A 21,750-nucleotide genomic window follows, 5' to 3' on the forward strand; every position below is an offset into this window, starting at 1 on the left:
CAAACTGTCCGGAAATAGATTCAATTTGTAAGTAGGTAGAAACAACTTTGCCAACCGTGTAGTTAATGAATGGAATAAACTTCCTGCACAGGTAGTGCAATGTAGTTCAGTTCGAAGCTTTAAGAATCATTTAGATAAATACCTAAGTAAGATGCTGTAATGATTATAATTTATCTTATATTATTTGTTTTTGTTTTGTTATCATTTGTCTGTCTGATTTTCATTTATTATTAGTTATATGTCAATTTATTATTATTTACTATTTACCTGTTTGTTTATTTTAACTATACCTATGCATTTATTTATGTATTTTATTTGTTATTTACATTATTATAGTTTTTATTTATTATTCTATTATTATGATTTTTATTTTTTTTTATTTTTGGCATCCGAACTAGATATGGATCAAAAGGTCTCCTGTCGGCATGCTCCTCCTTTGTAATCCTTTGTTGAAAAAATAAGATAAACATACAGAAATAGTCACTATAGTTATCAAACTGAAAAGAACGAGACTTTCCCACTGTTGTGCGCTGACCAGTCTTGATCTTCGATTTGTCCCTTATTTCAGTCTAAATAAAATAAAACATCCCTTTAGTGTCCGAACATACAATATCGGCTTCGACCACAACCAAATGATAGTTTTATAGTAAAGGTCTCCCTTCGGTGCTACTACAGCGTGAGGTCTTCTACCGCCATTTTATGTGGCCTTAGTACCCAGGTGCAGCCTGAGGTCTACCTACCGCGTGAGTGACCCGCGTTCCTCCTCCGGGACGCTCCCCGCACCTGTCCATCAAACATGTGTCCTGCCCAAATACATAAAAAAACGTGACCTGTCCACATGACCTGACCTAACCTAACCTATTTGTGTCATTCTTAGAAAATATACGAAGTGTGTATCACTAGAATAAATGTATGGAAATATATGATAACATGTTTATTTTTACATTTCTTCCTTTAATATGAATGGAATTAGAAATCCAAATATCTAAGTCATTCCAAGGCTATGTACAAAATATGAGTTTATTGCTCAAATAAATGTATGGAAATGGTAGACCTCACGTTGTAGTGCTAACGGGAGGTAGACATCATGCTATAGTGCTAACGGGAGGTAGACCTCACGCTATGGTGCTAACGGGAGGTAGACCCCACGCTACAGTGATAACGGGAAGTAGACCTCGCGCTATAGTGCTAACGAGAGGTAGACCTCACGCTATAGTGCTAACGTGAGGTAGACCTCACGCTATAGTGCTATCGGGAGGTAGACCTCACGTATAGTACCACCCTCCCTTCTCTCTTCACTCGTGAATTGGAGAGAACACGTATGCAGTGTATCACTGCCCTAAGAAATAATCATGGGTACTTTCTTTCAGCTGACTACAAACATCTAAAGTTATCCTGAATAAATACTATATAAACGTTTACAATACCTATCGCGAACGGGCATGCACGTGACAATTTTAAATTCTTCCCGTAGGTCCTAGAAAAAATCTATTTAGTATAGTATCCCATGATATTACGCTAGCGTTATCCAAAAGTAATTGTAGTTACTATTTTTGTATCTCAACATTCCATCACGACAATAAATTTTACCAACTAATCCTTCCTAAAATAATGCCGTACCCCTTTTGTTTATGTCATGATGGTTTGTTTTGCTTCGTATGGTCCCTTCAAGAATGATCTCAGATCGACATATTTAAGTGACGTAATATATTAATACATACTCCGAAGAAGCAATAATAAGATAATAAAAAATACACGATACATTCATCAGGTAATACATATTGTACTTATTAATCCCATTGATTTTAAATCCGGAAGTAAATGTATCTGAGGCTAGCTTTTTGATAGGACCAGCCAAGTCACCATATTATCTTGTAAGAAAAAGGGAATATTTTTCTTAATGATGTCAGTCTGCAAATTGGCAAAAATATTGTGGATTTAACATTCTTATACATCAATTTATCGTGCTGTAAGTCAGTGAGTATCTTTGAAAACCTTTTGACATCTTAGTTTTTTACCATATCTAATATCAACTAATCAAGTTGCCTAACTTTCATTTAAGGAATTTTTCTCTTTTAATTTTTTAATGGGCAATGGGTCCCTCAGTACTAAATAGAATTATATGGTTAATGAAAGACTAACAGAAAGAGTCTGTTATGCCAATGAAAGTGTTTGAGAAAGGCTTAATTCACTAATGAACATATGTTACCCTCAGACCTGGAGAATGACTAGGTAAAGCCAAAAACAAAAGATATAAAAAAAAATGTGGGTCAAAATTTGGAAAGCTATACAGCTTAGACTGTATTTTCATTAAATGCATCATATTTACACCTTTGAAAGATTTTTCATCACTGCAAATGATGGTTGGAAAGCATCCTGTATACCGTAAATAAAAAATTGACTCCTATTTGGGAGTCCAAAAAAGTAAATTTGAAAATTAAATACAGAAAATAACAGGTCAGGTTAGAGTTAGTTTGATTAGGATAGGTTATGCTAGAGCTAAGACTTAGGCAATTTACAGTCTGTTAGAGGAAAGGGGTATCCGAACAGCTGGTACAGCCCAGGGCTCGAACCTAGGATCTACTTGCTGAGTAATCATCCTTACCATACTTTTTTTTTTCTTTATGCAGTCTCTTGACCTTCTACCTTGACGATCTTGGGGACCACATTGCAAAATTGAGGTTTTAGGTTTTGGGTGGGGGAAATAAGCAAAACTAATCAAGTTAGATATATAAACACCTTTCAGGTTCCTTCAAATAACCTGACCAAACCCATCATTTTTGTGCCATTCTTGCAGTTTCATAACATATTATTGCACATGTGTATATGATTGGAAAATAAAAAACAAACAATAATCTAACCTAACTAGGGTTGCATATTACTTAGCACATGTCAAAAAATTTTACTTTATGATATTCATGGCTTTACCCACTAGTAATCATATCTTTGTATGTTAAATCTGTGATTGTTCAGGGATTACTGTACTAGTATCAGAGGTTAACAATTTAGCATTAACATGGAGATTTCATTCTTTATATACACCCAGAGTTGTAAAAATAAAAATATCCATAATTTGGAAATTAGTATGATATTTGGATACCCAAGATTCTATTCTATATACAGGTAGTCGTCGACTTACGACCTATGCGACTTACGACTGATCGACTTTACGACCATGAGATGGTGCAATAATATCCAACATTTAATAGAGTAATAGAATTGCAATGTTATGCCTGGCAGTGCAGTACATTACTCCGCACGCTGCGAGACGCGAGTACGATAGTTTTGGCAGGCTGCCGGTAGCGTCAGCATTCCAGCCAGCTAAATATTCTTTCATTTTGTTTGTTTGAAGTAAAATATTTCCTAATTTTGCATTGCATTTTGTATTTTTGTATGTTTTGTAATTAATAAAATATAAACTTTTTATGCCTAGGCTAGTTTGTTGTCGATTACAATATGTTCGGTACAGTACTTAAACGAAAAGAATGTGTTTTGTTGAAATAAAAAGAATCCTAATGTTGCCTTACCTTTTGTATTTTTATGTTTTGCAATTAATAAAATGTAACAGTATCTTTTTATGCCTAGTCTGTTGTCGATGACAAAATGTTCGGTACAGCATTTTGTATTTTTATGTTTTGCGATTAATAAAATGTAACAGTAAACTTTGTTTATGCCTAGTCTGTTGTCGATGACAATATTTTCGGTACAGTACGTAAACGAAAAGAATGTGTTTCGAAATATTTTTTTTTCCTAATTTTGCTTTACAATGATTTTGATGTAATCAACAAAAAAGGATTTGTAGGTCAAAGATGACAGGACTTTATTCAGTATGCGTAGGCCTAGGCTACGTTTCCTAACGAAAATGATAAAAAGTTAATGAATACTAAACAACGTAGCTCAAAGATAATAAGATTTTATTCAGTATGCATACGTTTCCTAAAGAAAGTCTGATGGTAAATTAATACAAAGGTTAACAAATACAGTATTAAATATCATAGGTCAAAGATGATAGGATTTTATTCAATATGCTTAGGCCTAGGCTGTTTCCCAAAGAAAATCAGATGAAACTATAAAAAGGTTAAAAATACTATACAACATAGTTCAAAGATGCTAAGATTATTTCAGTAGGCTAAATATACAATATATATATATATATATATATATATATATATATATATATATATATATATATATATATATATATATATATATATATATATTATAAAGGGTAATATATACTGTATATATATATAGACCGACTTGCGTCCAGATCAACTAACGACCTGTCTGTCGAAACCGAACTCGGTCGTAAGTCGACGACTACCTGTAGTTTAATCTTGAATTACGCTAGTTTTACTTATTTGAGACCTATGTAGGTGTCATGAGGCATGAATGGGTACACAAGGATGCCAGCATTGGCGTCTTTATTATATATATATATATTTTTTGTAGTTGTAAATGAGACCCCTGGATTCTGTGAACTGATTTGATCATGTTTTCTGTATTTATTATTGCTCAGAGTAAAAGAGAATGAGTAATACAGCAATGACTTTATATTTTGTAATGCGTGTAGTGTGATGCAAATTACATATGGCAGCTGATGCTGTGTGCAAGAATTTGAGTCATGCTGAAGTGGTTAAAGGAGTTAATGCTGACAACACAACCCATAGGAGTGATTTAAAAACCTTTGCCTCATAATAGTTCACGTGCTAACCATCTTTGCCAACAGTTTTGTTATGAGTAAATACCAGTTGGTGTGCCCTTGCTCAGGTTTCAACACAGAAGGACAAAGACAAGGAGGCCTAGGAGTGATTGTATTTTCTTTCCTTAACCACTTCAGTACTTATCAAATTCTCGTACGCAGCATCGGCTACCGTATATACAATTCATCATACTACTCACATTATGAAATAGAAAGTCACTGCTGTATTACTAGTTATCTTTTACTCTGAGTAATAATAAACAAAGAAAACATGATCAAACCAGTTCACAGATTCCAGGGGTAACTCATGTACAACTACAAAAAAGATATATATATTCAAGATGGCGACACCGGCATCCTCATGTACCCACTTGCACCTCATGACACCTACGTAGGCGTCATTATACCGAAGTAGTTAAACATGCATGCAAAAAGGTCTTCTTCCTCTGATAAAAGGGGTGGTCACTAAGTCAAAGCATAGACCCACAGCACACCTATCACTTGCCCTTTCCACACCCATCAAAAACCTATTCATTGCCCCTTCCATTTTATCTCTTGGATGAAGGGTAATCCCCACCCCATGCCAAACTGCTTAGGTCAAAATCAGTGTAGCAGCAAGACACAGTGACTCCACAGCAGAGCCTGACAGCCAGAGTTGGTTTAACCTGACTGCTTCACCACATAATGGTCTCTCCACCCACCTACTCATCTACTCAACAAAATTACAGAGTAAACAAAAATAACATTCTTCAAGGCCATGTCATTTTTTTAACCCTGCACAATCTCTCTCTATTCATTCCTATCTTTTGTACTCTATTTTCCTTGCTTAACACACATTTCTCTTGTACCTAAAACCCTCATTACCCTATCTATCCACCTTATTCTTGGTTGTCCTCTCTATTCACTACTATCTTTTGTACTCTCTTTTCCTAAATGCACATTTCTCTTGCATCTAAAACCCTGATTACCCCATCTGTCCACCTTATTCTTTGTCTTCCTCACTAGTTCACTCCATCCACTTCTTCTTCTTTTTTCTAGTCATTCCTTATTCATTCTTTCTGTATGCCCAAAACACTTCAGTAATCTTTGATCTACCCTATCCTAAGCCTTCCTTCCACCTCTTCTCTGCATTGTATCTACATATCTCACTCATTGTATCTTTGCAATACACACCATACTTCTCAAATACTTCATTTCAAGCACATTCAGGTTCTATCTCTTTGCCTTCCTGAAATTTTAGATCAATTCCATATGGTGCTATAGGTACAATCACTTCTTCACATAACCTTCTCTTTGCATTCATCCTCATATGCTTATTTCTAACAGCTAATGTATAATAGTAGCACAAGATTTCCCAGAAGGATAGAAGCATAGTCTATAACAACAACTTGTTTCTCATAACAATTTTCTTTCCTTCTAAACATGTATGATTCTCATCCACATCCACTCCACCATTCATGTTTATATACAACCCCAAATACTTAATGCTCTCTACCTCAAACCTCTCCCTTCAAACTTGCATTTCATCAACTTACTTTTGCTCACATTTGCTCTAAACTTTCTCTCCCCACACACCCTGTCAAATTCAGCTATCAATTGATTCATTCTCTCCTCAGAATCAGCCAAACATTAAAAAAAAGATAATCCATATCCTTCCACCCTTACCAACTCCAAACCTCTGCCTAACACTGACTTTTACCTCCCTTACCATCCTATCCATATACATGTTGAACAAACATGGTGACACCACACAACATTGACAGTCCCATTTTCACTTCAAACTTTTATTTAAATTTTATTGTATTTCATTTTATTTATTTTAAATTTATTGTATTTATATTTTTTGATAAGATTTGTTTTACTGATTTAGGTGTGCTTGACCAAAATGGCTGCAGAGGAAAGCAGCAGCCCAGGAGCTGAGAAGACAAACTCAGATCCAGGAGAGAAACAGCCAGGAGATTCAGTGGGGCCTCTTCCTCCTAATCCCTCTCCTCCTCCTCCTCCTCCTCAGCATAATTCCATTATGGGTTCCAGAGGTATTTAAACGAGTTTTTCAAGAAAATGTAAGGTTTTGAACATCCCTTTTTCCCCATAATTCAAAGTGAAACATAAGAACATAAGAATGAAGGAGACTGCATGAGACTATAAGGCCTACACTAGGCAGTTCCATGCCCTGTACCACTTATTTATCCCATCCATAAAGTTATCTAACCTTCTCTTAAAACAACCATTGTTTCCTTTGAACTCTGAACACTCAGAACATACCATTTTTGGATAACTATGTGGTCAGCCACCCTATGCACCAGAAACTGATTAATAAGAATATATTAAACTTAGTGGTTGTTATACACCAGAAATAATAGTAATTGTTGCATTGAGTTTCACTAAGTGGGAAATATGCAGTCTCACACAAGGTGGCAACAGACTCCACAAAAGAAACAAACTTAATCTAAACACAAATAAAGAAAACCACTTACATTACAAATGCTTACATACCACCCACAGCGTCAGTTCCCCGAGGCTACATACCTCAACTCCAGCCACTCAGCTCAATAACAAACTGCATAATGGCAGGTGATCTGAATTCACATCACCCAGTTCAGTTTAATACACAAACACCAGACCAAAGAGGACACAAAATACTAGAACAATACCCATCTTAAATGTATTAAATCTAATAACCACTCCACAAGGCAACTTCCTCAACATAGCAAACATCCTGTGTCCCCTAACATAACAATATGCTCATCCTCCCTACAAAAACAAATAGCTGATATTAAAATGTAACAAGAAATCGTCCACAGAATAGAGAGAACAAAAAGAGACTGCAAAGGCCTTCAAGAAATATCAAATAGAAGAGACTAGTGGTAGCTACAAGTATAACAAGGAATGTTCAAAAGTATTTTAAAACCAAAGGATGTCTTATTTTTTTTCTTTGACTTCACAGTGAGACCAGAAGTTTTACACAGCTATGATGGAGATTATCAAAATGTTGGTGAATATGCTGAAGCCCTTCGCAAGTGGATGGCCCATTTGTATTATTGGCAGTGTGTGGCTGCTTCCTTCCCGTGTTTCCTGGCTTCCCTACATATGCAGGTTTGTACAGTGTTTTGAGTTATTCAGTGCAGCATTGTAAATCACAAAAGAAAAATCTATGTATGTATATACCAAGGTCTTCTTCCTCCTTATAAGGGAGGTAGCCAAGTCTGTCAAAAAGAGAAATATTAACAGAATATCATTGCATACCTTAAGGGTTTTTTTTTTTTTTTTCCATAGTCCTCCAATAGCAGTAGTTCATCCAGGTTACCAACTCCTCCAAGCACAACAACACAGGCTACCCCTACACCCTCCTCATCCCAGCAACAACAGCCACAAGACCAACAGCAGCAGCAGCAGCAACAGCAACAACAACAGCAGCAACAACAAAACCAAAATCAACCAGAGCAGCAGCAGCAGCAACAACAACAACAGCAAAGAGGTATGATGCTCTGTACTGCACTGAAAGGCATATGACAGGGTCAACAGGAAGGCATTGTGGGAGGTATTGCAGATATTGTGTATGGAATACAGTGAAAGCTGTAGTAGAGCTTGTGTCAGGATTGAGAATGCCGAGAGTAAATGGTTTAAGGTGAAGGTGGGGCTGTACCAGGATTGTTATGTTCAGAGCATAGGGGGTCGAACAGGAGGTAAGTATGAGGATGATAGGCAGAGGACTGAAGATGGTTAGAGTGAAGGGAAGTGGGAAGTGAGCCAGTTATTGTTAGCTGATGACATTGCACTTTGCATTCATCCCCAAATACCTTCTTTTTGATACAACATACATCACAAGTGTCTACATACCACCCTCCACATCAACCCCCTGGGGCAACACCCCTCACTTAAGCCTCTCATTTCACTAACAAACCACAAATTGGCAGGTGACGTGAATGCAAATTATCTAGTTTGGCTAAACACAAACAACAGACCAAAGAGGAAGCAGAATATTAGAACAACTCCCCATTCTAAACATGAAATTCCAGCAAATAGCCCACTAGACAACCTCCACAACATGAACAACAAGCAGACTTATTATAAAAGACATAAGTGTTCTCACCCTCTCTCCAAACACAAAGAACTTGGGGCACCATCCATAACCTGTCATTGGATTTGCCAACAAAGATCACCATAGAACTGAAAGAAAAAAATAAAACCCACATACAAGGAAATATTATTTGATATAACATCTCTAATTCCCCCCCTCTCAGAGGAGGCTAGGATGGTGCCCCCTTATGGAGGGCTTTTTGAAGGACAGAATTTAATGTTGTATGATGCCCTTACTATGAACTTACTGCTTCTTCCACAAATCGCAATGCTCTAATCCACTCAGCCAGCAAGTTTCCCAACAAGAAACTATCCCCCTTTTAAGGGAGGTACCCAAGTCAAAGGCACATACCCACTCCTATCCACTTCATCACCCTTTCCCTCCCACTCTCATCTTAGCTCCTCATGAATGATGGGTCATCCCTGTATCCCACCCACTACCCTGGGTCATCTCCTTTTCCACTCCTGCCCTCCTCCTCACCTCCTTATTTCTCACTCCATCCAACCTAATAACCCCTACCATACTTCTCAAACAATAAACTAGAAAAAACAAATTTACAACATTACACAGTCAAAGGAGTAACAAGATATATATTTGTAGAGGCTACGAGAAAAAAATACAACTCCCAGTACACACCATAGAAAGCCACCATGAAAAAAGAAGAGAAACAAACCAAAAAGTAAACAAATGTTCACAGAAGGAAAAGAGCAACTGTAAAAATTAACCTCTTCAATACGAGTCAAATATTTGCGTATGTATGATGATGCATCACAATATGCACAATACAAAATATAAAGTTACTGTTGTTATACACACTCTCTTTCACCATGAATAAATATAACATCACAGCAAAGGTGATCAAGCCTATTCACAGAATACAGGGGTCACTCAGCTACTACTACAAAAGAAATATAATCAGAAAGCCGACACTTGCGGTTCATGATGCAAACATAGGTGTCCTCATACTCAAGAAGTTAAAGCGCAGTGTCGGAAATCAAATAAACAAGAGAAAACTGGGAAATGCACAAATTCAATATGAAAAATAACATGTGGAAAACAACAGAAGCCATTAAAAAATGAACAATTAAAATACACCTTCCCCATGAAGCAGTTTGAGCAAACCAAGGAAAAATACCTTCGCCAAAACAGCCATGTAATACGGTTACCAAACACTTGAAAATAATTTCCAGACTCCAGAAAATAAGAAAATAACAAAATATAAGGGGAAAATTAAACTGGACACAAATGCCTTTTACCCCTTTCTCCAAAGATACAGAAGGGACAAAGAAATTCAAAAGTTCCTGTACAGAAGGCCCAGATATCTTAAACATCAGTGTAAAAGACCTTGACTGATACTTTTATGCACTACTTTCTGTACATCAAAATTTCGGCAATCTAGAAGACATACATACATACATATACCAAAGGCTTTTTCCCCCTCCATGGGGGTAGCCACAAAGAAAAAGGCATAGAAACCACTCCCACCCATTCCATTTCCCATATATTCCACTCCCCTCCACCCTACTCCCTCCCTCTTATCTTGGCACCTCCTGGATGACGGGTCATCCCTGCATCCTGTCCACTGCCCTGGGTCAGGAGTGTCGCAAAACACAGCACATCCACAGCAAGGCCGCTTCATAAATTCGGCGACCCCCCCTCTCCTTCCCCTCATGCATAAAAGGAGAAGACGGGGAGAAATCCCTTCGGGCTGCGTCAACTTTTTTTTCATACATACTTCCTCACCCCCCATCCCCCACCCACTCCCCCTCATGTATCATAGCATCATCTATACACAACCCCTCTCCATTCACCCCTATCTTCTGTCCTCTCCCGTCCTTCCTCCACAGACATTCCTCTCTTTTGTAATGCCCTTCACCCCATCCATCCATCTCATCCAAGGATGCCCCCTCATATTCACTCCTTCCACCTCTGCCTTCCATACTTCTTTTACTAATCTTTCTTCACTCATTCTTTCCATGTGTCCAAACCATCCTAATATCCTTTCATCAACCCTATCTCCCAGTTTCCTTTCCACCCCTGTTCTCCTCCTCACCTCCTCATTTCTTTCTCTATCCAGCCTAGTAACCCCTATCATACTTCTCAGACACCTCATCTCAAACACATTCAAACTCCTTCTCTCTTCCTCTCTCATGTTCCATGTTTCTGCCCCGACAGCACACACAATATTCATATACCAAACACACCACTAGAAAATCCAGCATCCTACAGAACAATGTCATTATCATCAACCATATCCAACCTGATGAAGACACAAATCACAAAGAAACATCACTAATCTGCTTACCTCTACAAACTAACTTGGATTCAAGGATGACTGTTCCACTAATATACTTCTCTCAAACATCACCTAACAGGTGCTGGAGAGATTCAGCAAGAAAGCACCTCCAGAATGATCATGGTGGCATTTGATAAAGTTCCTAGAACAGTCTAGAAAAGGTCATACTGACAAACATCCATAACAATGACAAGAAATGGCAAACAATTTTTTTTTGCTGGTAACCCAAAACAGTTAAATTTCTGATATTAAGATATTGTTCTTTGGAGTCCCCCAAAGAGTAATACCTCTTCACAAGTAATCTCCCCACCCCTATTAAGATGATATGATGCTAATAACCCAGCATAGCAAGAATAGCTGGTAAAAACAACCAGATTTGTTTAGACAAACTAGAACAGTGGACTAGAAGAAATAGAATAAAGGCTTCCCTTCAGAGATTATTGGTAATATTGTTCACACCGGATAACCACAAATCGGAGAAATATTCAGAAGTAAAATTTAATGACCATACCCTTTAACCTTTTCAGTACAATTCAGATTCTCATGCACAGCAATGGATGCCTGAGGTACAGTGATGCATCACAATAATTGCATTATAAAATATAAAGTCACTGCTGTATTACTCATTTTCTTTCACATAGTAATAATAAACACAGAAAATGTGATCAAGCAAGTTCACAGAATTCAGGGGTCATTCAGCTACAATGGCAAAATAAATATATTAAAAACGCTGACACTGGCATCCTCATATATTCACTCGTGCCTCATGACACCTACATAAGCGTCATCATATGGAAGGGGTTAAGTGGAAAAAATTAAAATGCTGGGCCTTACTTTTGATATATGAGAATCATGCACACATCAAAGACCTGACAGTGAAATCCAACAAGAAAATAAACATACTAAGATCAGTAACAAGCATGGGCTGTAGTCAGAAGTAAATTGTAATCACAGTCTACAAACAGTTCTTGAAAACCACATTCAACTGTGCTTCCACAGCATGATTCCCAACACTTTATAAAAGAAAAGAAACAGACACCCTATAGACTGCACCAAAATCATCTTAGAATATCTGAATACAGAAACCAAGGACCTTCTCTAAGAATATCACATGAAAATTATATTTAAATTTGCTCTTTAAATTATTCACTGGATGAGTGGGAAGGGTTGTGACATAATGAAGTGATAGGAGTTAACCAGCATTGATAGTTGGGTCTTGCTGTGGAGGTGCACTGGCCCAGACATGAACAGTGGAGTGTGGACAGAGATGACTTCATCCACAAAGAGCCAAATTAGAAGGGATGAGTGGGCTTTGGATAGGTGCTAGATGGGTGAACAGTGGATATATGCTTTGACTCAGCCATCTCCTGGAGGAAGGACATTATGGTATGCATATGTATATATATGTCAGGTAAAAGGAGCATTGGATGCAAAAGAAATGTGTCAAGCGAGAGAATGCAAAAGATAGGAATGAATGGAGAGAGATTATAATTAGACGAAGGAATGATGCAGCCTGAAGGGGGTGTCCTTGTTTGCTCCATAATTATATTTCGAGTGGAGGAGGAGGATCACCCTAAAATGAAGCAGTGGGGGTAAACCAGCTCTAGCTGTTGGCTTGACTGTATAGGTGTTGTGTCTCACTGCATTACCTTTGACCTGACCAGTATGACAGGGACAGGGATGACCCATCATCTATGACATGCGAAGATGTGATGAATGGGGTTGGATGCATGCGAGGTGGATGTATGCTTTGACTCGGCCATCCCCATTTAAGCGCAAGAAGACCCTGTGTTATATATGCATTTATATTCACATGGTGAAAAATTCAGTGTAATTTACTAGAACATGTTATTCATATTTTGGGTTGATATCAGATGATTAGTGAAACAGTTTAAATAATATTGATTCATAGAAATTGTAAGTAATGGTATCAGATTTTATTCTGAGTCTTTTGTGCTTCATATTTCAACACAATTGTTAAGAATTATTAAGAGACTACATTAATAGTGGATATTGTATACATCTAGGTAATTCTATTTTTCTGTTTCCAAATGAAACTAATCAGAATTATGTCTTCTTTATTTTATACTTTTTTACCCTTGCATTCATTCAGTTATTAAATTAATACAAAATATTTATCACAATTTAAGTAGACATATTTTCTGTGTTGTTTTTTTCAAGTAATCTTTACTCTTAAGTTTTTCACATTGATTCCATATTCCTGTTATGTTTTGTATTGCTTTCACTCAATTTGCATTTTTTTTTCTTTTACATCACCTTTTTCTCAATCCTCCTTCAGTTCTCCTCCCATTTTATTTTCTTTTTCTACAATATCTTATTCTACTGCTCTTCTCATCTTTATTTCCCCCTTCCAATTAGTTTTTCTTTTTCTCTTGCACTTTTTCTGTTATTTTCCTCTTCTCTTTTGCCCCTCCCAATATTCCCATACCTTTTGCTAACGATCCATATCACAAAGGCATCGAGTATGTGGTACCGCCATTATGGAAGCGCTTAATAGCCGAGCTGGTGGACTTCCTCCTCCTGTTTGTCGTCAAGGTGGCTGTCATGTATGCAGTCCTGGCCCCCTTCGATCTGCTGTAAATGTCTTTTTGTTGTTTTGTGTATAGTTTGACATAAGTATTGGCTTTTGAATGTTTAATATAATAAATTCACATATTTTTAACTTTCCACATAATCATATTTATAGTCTGTGATGGAAGAGGAAAATGAAAGAGGTACAAGAAGCTTTGAAAATTATAAGAACTGATAAGGCACCTGGGTTGGATGGGTGTCATGCGGAGTGTCTGAAAAAGGGAGGTATGGTTATAGCAGATTGGCGAATGAGGTTGTTTTATGTGTCTAAGGGAGGGAAGAGTGCTGGAGGACTGGAGGTGTGCCTGTATAGTTCAACTTTACAAAGGAAAAGAGGAAAAATATGAATGTAGTAGTTTTAGAGGAATCAGTTTGTTGAGTATTGTTGGAAAGGCTTATGAGAGGGTTTTAATTGAGAAGATTAGGAGAGGAACAGATATAATTAATGAGGACAGTGTGGGTTTAGGAAAGGTAGAAGGTGCATAGGTCAAGCATTTGTGGTAAGGCACATTTGCAACAAGTTTTTTGCAAAATGAAAGGATTTTATTTTTGGGCCTTTATGGATTTGGGGAAGGTGTTGCAGATGCATGGGATTGGAGGAAAGCTATTAAGGGCAGTCAGGAATATTTACAGGAGTAATAGAGCTCGTTTTTTTTTCGAGCTGTTGTGATGCATGAGGTGGAATGGGTGGGGGGATGGGGGGGTGAGGTAGTATGTGTGAGCAATTTTTGACGCAGCCCGAAAGGATTTCTCCCCATGTTCTCCTTTATGCATGAGGGGATGGAGAGGGGGGGTCGCCGATTTAATGAAGTGGCCTTGCTATGGATGTGCTGTGTCTTGCAACACTGCTTCTGACCCAGGGCAGTGGACAAGTTGCAGGGATGTCCCGTCATCCAGGAGGTGCTATGATGAGAGGGAGGGTGGAGGGGTGTGGAGTGTATTCTGGGATGGAATGGGTGGGAATGATTTTATGCCTTTTCCTTTTTTGGCTACCTCTCTTGTAAGGGGGAAAAGCCTTGGTATATGTATGTATGTAATAGAGCTCGTGTTAGGATTGGAAATCAAGAGAGTGAGTGGTTTGAGGTGAAGGTGGGGCGGAGTCATGTCACCATGGCTGTTCAATGTTCACATGGATGGGATGGTACAAAATGTAAACATGAGGGTGATTGGCAGGGGATTGGAAATGATTAGATATATTAGAGGGAAGTGGGAGGTGAGCAAGTTATTGTTTACGGATGACACTGCACTTGTGGCGGGGTCAGAGGAGGGAACAGGGTTTAGGAAGGTATACAATAGGAGGAAGTGGAAAGTAAATGCGAGTAAGATGATGAAATGTACAAGGGAGGAGGATGGGGAGCAAGTCGGAAATAAAAGTCTTAGAGGAGAGAGGCTAGGGGAAGTGGATAGTTTTAAGTATTGGTGGTGGCATGTGGCAGGAAATGGAGGAGTGGGAGTGGAAGTGAACTAAAGTGAGGGAAGTAATAAATGTCTTGGAAGATTGAAAAGTGTCACAGGAAATGGGCATCCAGGAATGGATGCAATGAGGTTATATAAAGGGGTGATTGTGCCTACAACAAGGTATGGAGCAGAGGTTTAGAATTTAAGCGAGGCAGAAAAGAAAAGTTTAAATGTACTTGAGATAAAGTGTCTGAGAAGTATGGTGGGGGTTTAAAGGCTGGATAGAGTGAGAAATAAGGAGGTGAAGAAAATAGCAGTTGTAGAAAGGGAGGTGCCAGATAAGGCTGATGAGAGATTATTAGGATGGTTTGCACATATGGAAAGAATGAGTGAAATTTTTTTTGGCAAAAAGTGTGTGGAAGGCAGAGGTGGATGGAGTGAGTTTAAAGGAACATCCAAGGATGAGATGAATTAATAGATGGGATGAAAGGGGCTGTGAGCAAGGGAAGGGAGAAGACAGGGGATAGGTGCGAGTCAAGAATGATTGTGCATGGATGATATTATGATGCAACCTGAAAAGATTTCTCTTTGTCTTTTCTATATTCCTTTTGAGGGGGCAAGGAGGAAGGGTTGTTGTGTAAATGAAGCAACCCTGCTGTGGATGTGCTGTGGCTTGCTGAATTGCTTCTGATCTGTGCAGTGTGCAGGAGATGGGGATGACCACAAGGAGCTAAGATGAAAGGGAAACAATGGATGGTGGATGGGAACGGAATGGGTGGATAGGAGTAGGTGCATACCTTGGCTGGCTACCTCCCTTGATATAAAGACAGACTTCATCCTTATTCATAAAGAAATAATCACATATACAGAATATAAAATGACATGTACTAATACATTGGACTCAGATTTTAGTATATATAACATATATTAAAATGTATATATAATCCATAAATTATCAGTTAAATCAAAAGCATAAATTCTCAAGTCCAGGCTATCTGTACAGAGTTTTTATATGAGTTGTCAGCCACTAAAGTATTATTTTGAGTTTCCAAGATATATTTTATTCCATGAAGCATATAACATTTGTTTTGTAACTTTAAAATATTTTTTAGAAATACTATATTACTATAACACAAAACAGATTTTTTTTATGGCAAGGAGGTATTCGGAGGGGGTGGGATAAATATGGCACCATGGCCAAGGGGCAAGATGTCAAAAGTTCCGGATTCTGTGCAGAATGCAAGCTTTTTGGCATTAGGAAAAAGGGCAGGTGTAAGTATATTTATATACTTACACATAAGGAAAGCCATTATGAATTATTTAATGAAAGAGTAGGAATCTACAGCTCTATTTGAATAGCTAGTAATAGGTTAGATTCTTAGATCATTTAGAAGTTGCTTTGATTGTATTTTCATTTCAGTTATATGTATGAAGTTTACATTTTTCATTTCAACAGGAGTGATGTAGACAAGTATGACTTTGAAAATCTAGGAGCAGATCTACTCACAGATTATAAAATGGCTCTAGAGATGACATCAGAAATTTTAGTCCTTGAACTCATACATCGTGTTGGCAATTGTGTTTTTGAGGTGAGCAGATGTAATCTATTTATATATCTACATTATTTACCAGTCCTCCAATCCATGATAGTAAACATATAGCAGAAATGCTGGGGGACAACATCCACCAAACCACTTACAAATAATCAAGCCCCAATTCATCAGTGGCTATCCTCACAAGATAACTGACATTTTGAAATTGCACAAGTACACCTAAGAACAGGTTATTCCTGCCTCACACATGGCCATTTCACTGCTGGAAATGGCCCTCCCACCTTCCAATGCAAAGTTCCTCTCATAATACTAGCCATCCTACTAGAATGTCCAATTTACAAAACACGCTGCAACAACTACATACACTTATCTACCCCTTCAAATAACAATGACACTACACCATACCATACAGGATTAATCAGGATAGACTAAGTGAGATAGTGATTTAATGTTGTATGGCCCAGATTTTCTTCTAAGTCACAGACCATTTCTGTTATAAATTGTCAATATTTGTCATGGCAACACAGAAAATGTAGTAGGGAGTAAAGTTGAGGAACTTCCATTGATAAATTTCTTTTTGCTTTCTTTCTGGAGATGGGATAAATGAAAATTTCTCTTCATTCATTATAGGCATTGTGTTTACATCGTGGTACTGGAGGCGTAGGGGGAGCCACACCAGGTAAAAAGCTCCTAGGACTGAGAGTTGTGCGATGTGAATGGCTAGCACCAACACCCAATGAGCAAGCATTAGTCTATCCAGGCAATGACCTTGGGTAAGTAATGAGAAATTTTTATACTATTGAAGATTCCAATAGGATACAGAATATTTGAATGATAATAATGACCGTTTTCTTTAATTTCATGGAACAGAAAACCACAGTCCAATGTTAGTTTAATAGTGGCCCTAAGGTGCTCCCAGCTCTTTGGGAAAAAATTGCCAGACTGTATTGTTCTTTTCACCCTGTTTATTCATGTTGTATAACATGGTACCTTGTTTCTTTCTTACAGCCTAGGAAGAGCCATTACAAGATCAGTGGTCAAGAACTTCTCCTTGACCTTTCTGTTCCCAGTTTGTTTCACATTCTTCAACTTTCAACAGAATCGCACTGTGTACGACATCATTGCAGGTTCAGTTGTTGTAGAAGACAGAGGAGGTGCTAGAAATAATGCAAGGCGTAATAACTGAGGGAAATTAATCAAGAGGGGAAAGTTCAAGAAAGTGGAGCAAATAATAGATACAGAGCAAACATGTCACTGCAACATGAGCTATGCACAGAAGAATATATTGTCATAAGTTGAAGATGAACCCAGTCACCAGTTTGCTTGATGAGCAGGAGCTGGCAGTATAGTAAGCTAAGTATGCAATAGTTAAGGAATATGGCTTTACATGAGGTGTGGTTGATATTGCCTCAGAAATAAAGACTAATGAAGAAAAGATTATAAAAGGAGGAGCTGCCAAGGATTCCCATTGCAGTTCATAACCTAATGGAAAAAAAAATAATAATAAATAAAACATTAAATTGGCATGAAAAGGGACCAGTGAGTAGGTTGGTCCTTATAGTCCCTTTAGAAAATGAAGTAGGACAAACAACAGCAATGATAATAATGACTTTTTTAATATAGGTCTAAACCTCTTTTGCAATAGTGACATCCCTTATTTCGTCATCAAAACAATTCACTTGCACATCTGTCTTTAAGGACAGTATCATGTTGTGACATCTCCTGAGCTGAATATTATCTAGAAAATAATCCATAATGTGTATCACCATTACAAACATGTTAATAAAGATGATCTCATCCCTTCATAGTACTGTCATCCCTCAAGCAGGACAAAATTATATATCCAAAATAAAATTTGTAGAATATATTACTGTAACAAAAGGGTAAATGGTGGCAGTTACACATACATACATACATACATATACCAAGGCTTTTTTCCCCCTTACCAGGGGGGTAGCCAAAAAGGACAAGGCACAAAAACATTCCCACCCATTTCATCCCCGAAAACACTCCACACCCCTCCACCCTCCCTCCCATCTTAGCACCTCCTAGATGACGGGTCATCCCTGCACCCTGTCCACTGCCCTGGGTCAGAAGCAGTGTCGCAGGACACAGCACACCCACAGCAAGGCCGCTTCATTAAATCGGCGACCCCCCCTCTCCGTCCCCCCATATAAAGGAGAGGACACGGAGAAATCCCTTCGGGCTGTGTCAAAAATTTTTGCTCACACACACTACCTCACCCCCATTCCCCCGTCCAATCCACCTCATGCATCACAACATTTTCCATATACAATCATTCTCCATTCACCCCTGTCTTCTGTCCTCTCCCGTCCTTCCTCAACCGACATTCCCCTCTTCCCCAAAGCCCCCTTCACCCCATCCATCCATCTCATCCTAGGACGTCCCCTCATGTTCACTCCCTCCACATCTGCCTTCCATACCTCCTTTACTAGTCCTTCTTCACTCATTCTTTCCATGTGTCCAAACCATCCTAATACTCTTTCATCCACCCTATCTCCCAGCTCCCTTTCCACCCCTGTTCTCCTCCTCACTTCCTCATTTCTCACTCTATCTAGCCTAGTAACCCCCATCATACTTCTCAGACACTTCATCTCAAACACATTCAAGTTCCTTCTCTCTTCCTCTCTCATGTTCCATGTTTCTGCTCCATACAGTGCTGTTGGCACAATCACTCCTTCATACAGTCTCCTCTTAGCATCCATTCCCAGATTCCTATTCCTCATTACACTTTTTAAACCACCAAGGCATTTACTCGCTTCTCTCAATCTACATTCTACCTCCACCTTCACTCCACCCTTTCCTGCCACATTTGCACCCAAATATCTAAAACTATCCACTTCCTCCAGTTGCTCTCCCTTAATGCTCACTTCCAGATTACTGCCACTTTCCCCCCATGTACATCTCATCACCTTACTTTTATCCACATTTATCTTCAGCTTTCTTCTATCACACACTCTCCCAAACTCTGTTATGGGTATTAGATATTTTTGGCCCAAAAAGAGAATTCTGGCAGAGCTGCAATTGATTAAAATTGAATTATAAGGATTAGTATCACATGAGAAGTGATAGAAGGTTATCCAAATCAAAAAATGTGAACAATAAATGGTATTGAATGCCTATTAAAAGATTGATAAAGGGTCTCTGAATGAAAAAATAAAATAAAATAATAAAAAAATAAATAAATAAAGAAAATAAAGAAAAATGTGTAGATCAGAAACACCAAGTGAATATTTCCTGCCAGTATCCCATGTTCATAAAATTATTCCATCTACCTAGAACAAACTAAGATTGTTCATATGGGTCAATATCGAGTTAATTCTGAAGCCCTGTTATTGACTTGAAACTACATGTAATTAGTACACCCTTTTTACTGTTTTCATGACAATGATGAAAACCAGGGAAACTAGTTATGATTACCATTTATCTTTATCTGTATACCAAGGGCTTGTTCCACGTACAAGGGAAGTAACCAGTTGAGGCGCACACCCACTCCCACCCATTCCACTCCCATCCACCACCTAGTTACTCTCTCATCTTAGCTCCTCATGGATGAAGGATCATCCCAGTCTCCCACCCAGGTCATGTGCATCATGTATATTAATATCTGGAAAGCTATTTATGAAGAATCTGTATATAATACATATCATAGAGTTTGGATTTTCCTCACCTGCTATGAATTCTATTTTGAGGTCTTGTAGCCCCCTCCTTTCTTTCTCCTACCTAAGAAAAGGGGCAAGATATCAAAGCAGGGTTTGAAAGTAGGCTGAAGAGAAACCAACTGTTACCTCACCACCTGGAGGTGGTGTCCCCAAGAAAGGCTCCCAAGAGTAAGAGAGCAACTGAGACGAATAGTATATTCAATCACCTTCAATCTTCTCTCCCACTAACTTATGATTATTTCATTTTTCTAATTAACAACCATAAGTTCTCTGGCAATAGTGCATGATAGTGGGGGCAGGATGTGGTAATGTCTAGAAGCCCTGAGTCACAACCCACATGGTAGACTGTGTAGGCTCAGTGGTTCCCCTGTGGTTAGACCAGGGAGTAATAAAGCATGGCAGTAACCTAACCAGCTAAACAGCCCTTTTCAGGATCTGCTATGCTCACCTCTCATGGGGAAGGAGCTAGAAAAGGTGCCCTTAATATTGCTTCCAACCTAACCTGGCTGGCTAGCTGCCCTCAGTAAGGTTACCCATAGTGCAGCTTGAATGATAACCAAATAACAACAAGGAGGGAGCAACAGACTTCCCAAAACCAAAGTCCCTCTTTTGCACTCTTGTCTTGTCCCGGAACTCTTCCTTTGGAATGAAGTGAAGAGCCCTCCATGCACCCTAAGTTAAGAACAATCTATATTGGTTACACTAGACCAATCAGACCAAAGCACCACAATCAATGAATCCAGCCCCAATTCCATTAACCACTTCAGTATGAGTCAAATTCTTGGACACAAATCTGCTGCCATATGAACGATGCATCACACTACTTGCATTATGAAATATAAAGTCACTGCTGTAATACTTGTTCTCTTTTACTCTGAGTAATATTATATACAGAAAACATGATCAAACCAGTTCACAGAATCTGGGGATAACTCACGTACAACTACAAAAAATATGTATAATCAAGATGCCAATGCCAGCATCCTCGTGTACCCACTCATACCTCATGACGCCTATGTAGGCGCCATTGTACCAAAGTGGTTAAGAAATAGTACATTCCCAAGTCTACCCAGCCCTGCTAGCCACTAACTTGACCCATACTGAGACAAATGTGTACCCTGACTTGGACTACAAGATTTATATAAAGTAAGATTTTTTTTTAAGAATACCACCGTAATATTCTTATGGTGGTGTTCTTTAAAAAAATTATTTTCCTTCCAAGGATTTATACAAGATTTATATAAGGAAAGATTTTTTTTTTTTTTAAGAATACCACCATAAATCCCACCCTACCCCTCAAAAGTAAATTAATAGATAAAGTAAATAACTGCAACCCTGTATGTCAATGACCTAGCCATGTCTTGCATCAAAACCCATCCTGATCACATCAACCACCGTCTCAAAAAAAAAAAAATAAAAAAAATAAAAAAAATAATAATAAATAA

General features: G+C 38.2%; 1 protein-coding gene across 4 annotated transcripts; it reads left to right on the plus strand.

The window, feature by feature from the left end:
* Positions 1 to 1,633: 1,633 nt before the first annotated feature.
* On the plus strand, positions 1,634 to 21,750 carry LOC143038958 (uncharacterized). Of its 4 annotated transcripts, none has more exons than XM_076208776.1 (8): positions 1,634 to 1,771; positions 6,573 to 6,738; positions 7,650 to 7,798; positions 7,979 to 8,180; positions 13,556 to 13,676; positions 16,526 to 16,658; positions 17,253 to 17,395; positions 17,631 to 21,750. In XM_076208776.1, exons 2-8 carry the CDS (start codon positions 6,588 to 6,590, stop codon positions 17,806 to 17,808), a joined length of 1,077 nt encoding a protein of 358 aa, XP_076064891.1. In that variant the 5' UTR covers positions 1,634 to 1,771; positions 6,573 to 6,587; the 3' UTR covers positions 17,809 to 21,750. The 4 variants fall into 4 exon arrangements, with proteins under 4 accessions (XP_076064891.1, XP_076064889.1, XP_076064890.1 ...); XM_076208774.1 differs by lacking the exon at positions 1,634 to 1,771 and adding an exon at positions 1,824 to 1,977; XM_076208775.1 differs by lacking the exon at positions 1,634 to 1,771 and adding an exon at positions 1,824 to 1,969.

This window comes from Oratosquilla oratoria, chromosome 25 (assembly GCF_046742065.1).
Source record: "Oratosquilla oratoria isolate Oo_2021 chromosome 25, ASM4674206v1, whole genome shotgun sequence".
Taxonomy (NCBI): domain Eukaryota; kingdom Metazoa; phylum Arthropoda; class Malacostraca; order Stomatopoda; family Squillidae; genus Oratosquilla; species Oratosquilla oratoria.

Excerpts from the sequence above, each read along its gene's own strand:
- LOC143038958 (XM_076208776.1), top strand. The coding sequence starts at position 6,588 with ATGGCTGCAGAGGAAAGCAGCAGCCCAGGAGCTGAGAAGACAAACTCA. Across the intron at positions 8,181-13,555 it reads ACAACAACAACAGCAAAGAG|GCATCGAGTATGTGGTACCG; the intron begins GTATGATGCTCT and ends CATATCACAAAG. Across the intron at positions 17,396-17,630 it reads TATCCAGGCAATGACCTTGG|CCTAGGAAGAGCCATTACAA; the intron begins GTAAGTAATGAG and ends TCTTTCTTACAG.